The 8,553-nt window shown below is 46.9% G+C and overlaps 1 protein-coding gene across 1 annotated transcript; it reads left to right on the top strand.

Moving 5' to 3' along the window:
- Positions 1 to 6,006: 6,006 nt before the first annotated feature.
- Positions 6,007 to 8,030, top strand: RHOV (ras homolog family member V; the record flags this gene model as incomplete). The annotated part of the gene is made up of 3 exons (XM_082387279.1): positions 6,007 to 6,214; positions 6,407 to 6,465; positions 6,665 to 8,030. The coding sequence occupies 3 exons, from the start codon at positions 6,007 to 6,009 to the stop codon at positions 7,106 to 7,108; spliced, it is 711 nt and encodes a 236-aa protein (XP_082243405.1). The 3' UTR covers positions 7,109 to 8,030.
- Positions 8,031 to 8,553: the final 523 nt, after the last annotated feature.

Below are 8,553 nucleotides of genomic sequence, written 5' to 3'. Positions count from 1 at the left end.
ATGGTGGACAAAGAAATTAAGTGTTAGATATAAAATTCTTTTTCTTGCATCCTCTTTTTATTTCAAAGCTTTCTGACCTGCCCATTGAGTCTCTGGGCTCCTTCTGAATAGCAGGCCTGATTCGGAAGCTTTGGAGTGGAGTATGCAGAAGAAATAGAAAAAGGCTACATGAGGTGCATTTCACTCACAAAGAGCCTGTGCATTGAACTTTTTGAGTAAACTCTTTCTTTTTTGTTAATCCCTTTTTCAGCAATAGGAAAATCACGGTGGTGGGGTACAGATAGATTTCTTTTGGTTTATTCTTATTGAGTTGAGGTTTTGCTGTAGGTATTCCAATGTATGCAGTAATTTTAAATAAGATATGGGCTTAACAGAAATGCCTAAGAATTTGACCACACCTGAGTGTGAACCTGTGGATTGCTGGTTCTGGGACTGTCTGCCACTTACTAGCTTCTTTGATCTTGAGGCTAGTCCCCTAACTTCTCTGGGCCCCTGTATACTCCGCCCAACACCCCTCAGACACCCCAGCAATTGCACTTGGGTATCATGTGAGATAGGGCAAACTAAAGCACTTTTACAAGTCTAAGCTCCATACACCTTGTGTTGGACACTTTGGAAACAAAATGTTATGACTGCCGTGATTCAATGTCAGGGCCACGTTTTAGTTTTGTTTTTGTTTTGTTTTGTTTTTCCGCTAATTAAAACTATTTTATTAATCTTACACTCTCCCTAAGCTAGCTAATTTTTTTTAACTTAGGACTTAGGTTTTTGGGGTTTTTTTGATACAGTTGACATACAACATTATGTCAGTTTCAGATGTACTACATAGTGATTTGACATTTGCATATGTTATGAAATGATCACCATAAGTCTAGTAACCATCTGTTGCCACACAGTTATTCCAATATTATTGACTGTATTTCTTATGCTGTATATTACATCCTCATGGGTTATTTATTTTACAACTGGAGGTTTGTACCTCTTAATCCCCTCAGTATTTCACTCCCTGCCACCCTCCTCCCTTCTGGCATCCACCTGTTTGTTCTCTGTAATTATGACTCTCTTTTTATGTATTTTTTGTTATTTTAAAAAATATTTATTTACTTATTTGGCTGCACTGGGTCTTAGCTGCAGCATGTGGGATCTAGTTCCCTGACCAGGGATTGAACCCAGGCCCCCTGCATTGGGAGCGTGGAGTCTTAGCCACTGGACTACCAGGGAAGTCCCTATTTCATTTTGTTTTGTTTTTTAGATTCTACATATAAGTGAGGTCATACGGCATTTGTCTTTCTCTGTCTAACTTATTTCACTTAGCATAATACCCTCTAGATCCATCCATGTTGTGACAAGTGGCAAGGTTTCATTTTTTTATGGCTGAGTAATATTCCTTTGTACATATATACCATATCTTTATCCATTCATCTATCAATGGACACTTAGGTGGTTTCCATATCTTGGCTACTGTAAATAATGCTGCAATGAACATTGGAGTGCATATATCTTTTCGAATTATTGTTTTTGTTTTCTTCAGGTAAATACCCAGAAGTGAAATTGCTGGATCATATGGTAGTTTTATTTTTAATTTTGGGGGGAACCTCCATACTGTTTTCCATAGTGGCTGCATCAATTTACAATCCAACTGATAATTCACAAGTGTTCCCTTTTCTCCACATTCTCACCAACATTTGTTATTTGTTGTCTTTTTGATGATAGCCATTCTAATGATTGTGCTTTTAATTTGTATCTCCCTTATGATGAGTGATGTTAAGCATCTTTTCTTGTGCCTGTTGGCCATCCGTGTGTCTTCTTCAGAAAAATGTCTATTCAGGTCCTCTGTCCATTTTTTAATCGGGTTTTTTTTTTTGGTTTTTTCTTCGTTGAATTGTATGAGTTCTTTGTTTATTTTGGATATTAACCCCTTATCGAATATATTGTTTGCAAATATCTTCTCCCATTCAATAGGCTGTCTTTTTGTTTTGTTGATAGTTTCTTTCGATGTGCAAAAGCTTTTTAGCTCGATGTAGTCCCATTTGTTTATTTTTGCTTTTGTTTCCCTTTCCAGGAGACAGATCCAAAAAAATATTACTAAGACCTATGTCAAAGAACATACTGCCCATGTTTTCTTCCAGGAGTTTTATGGTTTTAGGTCTTATATTTGTCTTAATCCATTGTGAGTTTATTTTGTATATGGTGTGAGAAAGTAGTCCAGTTTGATTCTTTTGCATGTAGCTGTCCAGTGTTCCCAACAGCATTTTTGAAAAGCTTGTCTTTTCCGCATTGTATATTCTTGCCTCCTTTGTTGTAGATTGCTTGTATAAGCAAGGGTTTCTTTCTGGGCTCTATATACTCTGTTCCATTGATCTAGGTGTCTGTTTTTGTTCCAGTACCATACTTTTTTATTATTATTTTTTTAATTTTTAAAATTTATTTATCATTTATTTTTGGCTGTGTTGGGTCTTTGTTGCTGCGTGCGGGCTTTCTCTAGTTGCGGCGAGTGGGGCTACTCTTTGTTGCGGTGCGTGTGCTTCTCATGGCAGTGGCTTCTCTTGTTGCAGACCACAGGCTCCAGGCGCGTGGGCTTCAGTAGTTGTGGCACAGGGGCTCAGTATTTGTGGCTCACAGGCTCCAGAGCGCAGGCTCAGTAGTTGTGGCGCACGGGCTTAGTTGCTCTGCAGCATGTGGGATCTTCCTGGACCAGGGCTCAAACCCGTGTCTCCTGAATTGGCAGGTGGATTCTTAACCACTGCGCCACCAGGAAAGCCGTTTTTTTGTTTTTTAATACACTTTATTTTGGAACAGTTTAGATTTACAGAAAAATTGAGAAGATAGCACAGGGTTTCCCTGTATCTCACACCCAGGTTCCCCCATTATAAATACCTTACATTGTATGGTACATTTGTCACAATTAATGAACCAGCATTGGTATATTATTATTAGCTAAAGTTCATATTTTATTCAGAATTCCTTGGTTTTTACCTAATATCCTATTTTTCTTCCAGGATCCCACCCAGGATACCACATTACATTTAATTGTCATGTCTCCTTAGGCTCCTCTTGGCTGTGGCAGTTTTTCAGACTTTCCTTGTTTTTGATGATCTTGACAGTTTTGAGGAGTACTGGGCCAGCATTTTGTAGAATGTCTCTCAGTTGGAACTTTTCCGATGTTTTTCTCGTGATTAGGCTGGAATTCTTCAGAGGTAAAATGTCATTCTCATCACATCACATCAAGGGTACATACTATCAACTTGACTTATCAATGTTGATCTTAATCTTGATCACCTGCTTGAGGGAGAGTTTGTCAGGATTCTCCACTGTAAAGTTACTTTTTCCCCCACCCTTTTCAGACTGTCCTCTTTGCAAGGAAATCACTATGCACAGCCTACAAGAGTGCTGGTTTACACTCCTCCTTGAGCGTGGAGTATCTACATACATTATTTGGAATTCTTCACAGGAGATTTGGCTATTATCCCCCATTTATTTATGTATTCAATCATTTATATCAGAATAGACTTGCAGCTATTTATTTTATACTTTGGGTTATAATCCAATACTGGTTTATTTTGTCGCTCCAATTGTCCCAGATTTGGCCTTTGGAAGCTCTTTCAGTTGGCCCCTGTGTCCTCTAACTTATCTCCACCTTCCTGTTGTTTTGTTTGTTTGTTTAGCACTTCCTTACTTTCTGTGCTACAAAATGTTCCAGGCTCATCTTGTATATTTCCTACTCCAATCCTAAAATCAATCATTTCTCCAAGGAGAAAGTCAAGGCGACGTTTTAGTCTTAGCAAATGTGTATCTGACTGGAAGTTGGGACAGATAATCCATCAGGTGGGCAGGAATAAGACTCAAGCCACCCTCGGGAGGGGACTCTCCCAGCAGCAGCAGCCAGAATTACAAGCCCTTAGCTGAGAAATAGATGACTCACCAGCTCCCCAGGTTGTCTCCTCCCTCCCCCTCTTGCTGACAAGACTGTCCCGAAACGAGCTCCGACAGAGCGACCTAGGTTAGAAAGTGTCCCCACCCAAGGGGCCAGCGAAGAATGGCCTGTTGCAGGCCAAGTTAGGGCTTTAACCATGGCCAGCTGATACCTCCCCCATTTGTGTATTTGTGTATTATTTATATCCCTTCTACCTGCAGAAAGAATTAAACAGGATTACCCTCAAATTTCAGCTACAATAAAACTATTAAAGCTTGTGTAAAAGGACAAGAGTGCTGTGAAGAAGAGCATTTGTGTGTGTGTGTTGTTTGGGGTGTGTATGTGTGTGTGTGTTAATTTTGTCCCAGACACCTGGGCTGAGGCTACTTCCCTAGGTTCCCTGAATAACAGATTGCTAGCACCGGAAGGACTTTAAGAAATAAATATGCTTCACCTGGCATTTTATAGGTGAGATGGAGCAAGTGATTTCTCAGGAATCACACAGCTAATGAGCTGAAGAACTAGGAATACTGGGACACGTCTCTTGATGTCTAGGTCTTTTCAAATCCCCATTCTTGCCTCCCTTTCCAGGAGAGCAAAAAGAATAGCTTTTAGACCTCCTGGGTGATACAATGGCAAGACAACACTTTGAGGCTTCTTTCACTTGCTAGATGAATAAACTTATGTGGATGTGTCTGAGAAGTCATTGGGAGCTATAATTAGGGGTTATTAGCATCCCCAGACACTCGGACATAGGGAATGTAGGATGCAGACATTGGGATGCAGAAGTGGATACTGGGGATCCTGCCATTTCCCCACAGTCAAGCTTTAAATGGTTAAATCAGCAATGTTCTAGTTGTCCTCAACTTTTGACCAACAGTGGGGGAAAAAAAGAAAAATAAATAAAAACCAGGGGTCCTGAGAGTTTTTTCAAGAGATTTAGAGATTTTGACTTAGGGATTTTTATACTACCAACTGTTTGAAAAATTGGATTATATCTTTTCTTTAATATTCACTGCCCTATCTGCCTCCCAACACTCTCCCTTCAACGACTCATGAATGAGGTGTTTTCAATGATCTTTGTGTAGGCTGAGATCTTTGTACAGGCTTGGAATTCAGAGAAAGGATTCTGGGCCTGGTGTCACTTGGTGTGGCTGCAATAAAGAGATGAAATTAGCATCAGGCTATTTTTCACTTGCTCTCTTGGTGACCTTCTTAGGGCTACCTGGGATATCATGTCTCTGTCTGTAAACTCCTTCTAAGGCAAGGACAGTGGGCGGCCCAGAACAGCATCAGAAAATAGGTAATTACTATGTGCTTTTGATGATGATGATGATAAAGATAATATTAGGAACTTTGGGGATTTAGAAAATATTCAATTGGAGGACTGTCCTTGAAGATCCTCCCCAGCTAGCTTCTCCAGCACCCTGAGTTCCTTTAGAGGAGCAGAGTGAAGGTGTTTAAAGCCTGCCTTCAGGCTGAGTCTAGAGGAGGCTCTTCGGTGGAAGGGGGTCGTTAAATTCCTGCCTGCTGAGTTCACGCCTGAGTTTAACTTCTGCCTCTTCATGATCTCTATATTTTAAAAAAATCATTAATTAATAAAATTATTATCCAGACTTTTTTATACTCGTACAAACATATGTCTAGTTTTTTGTTTTAATTTGAACAAAGTTTAATTTGAACATGCTGCATTATGTGTTCTGCAATTTGCTTCTTCCTCCTAACAATAAATCCTGGATATCTTTCTCTGCCAAGATACCTAGATCTGCCTCATTTGGGCGAGTCTTTGTCCTCGTACCTGTGTGATTCTCCGAGCGTCAGTTTTCGGCCTGCCTCTCTTCCTCCGGGTGTGACAGATTGCCTGACCTCTTGCGGTGCGCTGCAGAGGGAGGTCCTGGAGGAGGCCTGGAGGGTGGGCGGGGCCCGAGGCCGCACAGGACATGCAGATGAGGTAGGCGGGGCCCCCACATATACCCGTGGGTAGCTGCTGGCGGTTGAGCCGGGTCTCGGCAGATTTCAGTCAGAGGCAGACTACGGACCCTGCTTCACCGAGCACAGCGGAGCCTGGTCCCCGGCTGTCCCCGGAGCGGGCCATGCCCCCGCGGGAGCTAAGCGAGGCCGAGTCGTCCCCGCTCCGGGCCCCGACCCCTCCCTCGCGGCGGGGCAGCGCGTCCCCAGAGCTGGGCATCAAGTGCGTGCTGGTGGGCGACGGCGCCGTGGGCAAGAGCAGCCTTATTGTCAGCTACACCTGCAATGGGTACCCCGCGCGCTACCGGCCCACAGCGCTGGACACCTTCTCCGGTAAGTTCAACGGCCCCGGCGGCCGTGTGGCCGGGGGTGGGGTTGTGCACCGGGGGCTGGGGCTGGCGCCGAGGCGCGAGTGCACAGAAACCGCCGGAGGGGGGCTGGCGGGAGCAGGCCCCGAGGTGGCGCTGGTGAGGCCTGGTGGGATCCAGGACGCTCTAACTCAGACTTTCCCCTGACCCTCTGCAGTGCAAGTCCTGGTTGATGGAGCCCCGGTGCGCATTGAGCTCTGGGACACAGCGGGACAGGTGAGAGAAGTCGGGAGCGGCCTTTGCTGGTCTGGGGTGAGGTGGGCTGGAGGCTGGGAGGACCCCAGTTCCATCAGGAATGGAGAAGGCCTTGGGCCCTTAGTTACTGAGTCTCAGTCTCCAACCTCAGGTGACAAGCGGATTCCCGCGTCCAGGGGCAGGGAATAACGCTACTAATGGCCTGGCCTTTCCATCCCAGGAAGACTTTGATCGCCTTCGCTCCCTCTGCTACCCGGATACGGATGTCTTCCTGGTCTGCTTCAGCGTGGTGCAGCCCAGCTCCTTCCAAAACATCACAGAGAAATGGCTGCCAGAGATCCGCACTCACAACCCCCAGGCGCCCGTGCTGCTGGTAGGCACCCAGGCCGACCTGAGGGACGATGTCAATGTACTGATTCAGCTGGACCAGGGAGGCCGGAAAGGCCCCGTGCCTCCACCCCAGGCTCAGGGCCTGGCTGAGAAGATCCGAGCCTGCTGCTACCTGGAGTGCTCTGCCTTGACGCAGAAGAACTTGAAGGAGGTGTTTGACTCGGCCATTCTCAGTGCCATTGAGCACAAAGCCCGGCTGGAGAAGAAACTGAACGCCAAAGGTGTGCGCACCCTCTCCCGCTGCCGCTGGAAGAAGTTCTTCTGCTTTGTTTGAAGAGCTGTGGCAGCAAAATTATCAGTAGGCCAATGGCCACAGACTTCTAGAACCTGGGGCACGGAGCCTTTGAGGGACCTGCTGGCAGGGCCAGGCCACCTCCATGGGACTCAGTTCCCATCTGAACACTGTGGCGACACAGCCTGCAACTGCCCACTCTTATGTGCCAGGGTGAGCCTAGGGCCTGGAGGAGGGACGGCTCTGACTTGGATTTCTGTGGATTTCTCTGACTTGGATTTCTCCAAGTACAGAGAAATCCCAGTACTTTGATTTTCATGGGATGATCCTAACGGTGTCAGCTGCCTCCAAGCAGTTTGGGATCCAATACCCAGTTTCTTATCATGGGCCCTCAGGTCAATCTGGCCGAATTAGGACCCCTCCTGGTGGTCCCCACCCGCTCCTTGGCACAGGGGTGAGGAAGAGCCTGGGGAACAGCTGGGCATCTTGGAGGGCTGGAAGGCGTCCGGCCCTGAATTGGAGAGAAGTTTAGGATGGATTGGGTAAGACAGAGGTCAGTGAGAGATTGAGAGGGATCCGAAAGTAAAGGCTTGGAGCCTTGGGACTGGAGGCAGGCTGGGGAGGAGGAGGCAGACGAGAGGGCTAGGCTTGGAAGGAAGAAGAGAAAGAAGGAGAGCAGAGAAGTGGGGCAGCTGAGGAGCAAGGCTGCCACCTGGGCTGTCCTCAACCCCCAGGGCCAGGGAGGGTAGGGCTGGTCCCTGGGAAGAACTGGGTCTCAGTGCTCCCTAGGCACTGCCCAAACTGGCTAGGCCAGGAGTGGGGCAGGAAGTGAGAGACAAGGCCCAGCAAGAGGAGGGGGAGGAGCTGCAAATTGGAGCCTGAAGGAAGAAGGGGCTTTCTCCAAGGTCACAACCTAGAAGATAAGGCAGTGTGGAGTCTGCAAATAAAGCCTTAAGTTTCTGAAGCTGCTGTCTCGGTGTCATTTCCTGCAGGGGTCAGCACATTGGTCCCTCAAGGCCCAACAGTTTGGATGGAGGCAGGTTGGGTACCAAAGGAATGAGGCTAGATCGAAAGGTGCGGGCTGGACTAGATGGGACAGTGTGATGGGAACTGGACTGGGGGGGGGGCGGGTTGGGAGCTCCCCACTTGGGGCTTAGCTGGTTCCCAGGAAAGCTAGCGTGGGAAGCAGCCTGGAAACGGGTTTCCCCAGGTGTCAGCGCCAGAGCTGCTTTCCCATGACCTCACCAGGCGGGTGGTGCCCCTCCCCTCTCCCCCTCCCTTCTAGAGTACAGTGCTCAGCGCTGGGCTCTGGGGCAATCCTGAGCCTTCTAACCTTCCTGCTCTGATCCTTCCAACAGTCCACAGGGCCCAGGGTCTCAGGTTGGGGTGGCCCCCTGGTTCAGACCCTGAGCATGAAGGGACCCCCATATACAGCTTAAACCTCGACCACTGGCCAAACTTCTTGGACTTGGGTTGGTTGGACCCAG

The sequence above is a fragment of the Balaenoptera borealis genome, assembly GCF_965194805.1.
Source record: "Balaenoptera borealis genome assembly, chromosome: 3".
NCBI lineage: Eukaryota > Metazoa > Chordata > Mammalia > Artiodactyla > Balaenopteridae > Balaenoptera > Balaenoptera borealis.
The sequence above is the reverse complement of the archived record's forward strand: the minus strand, read 5'-3'. Positions and strand labels throughout refer to the sequence as shown.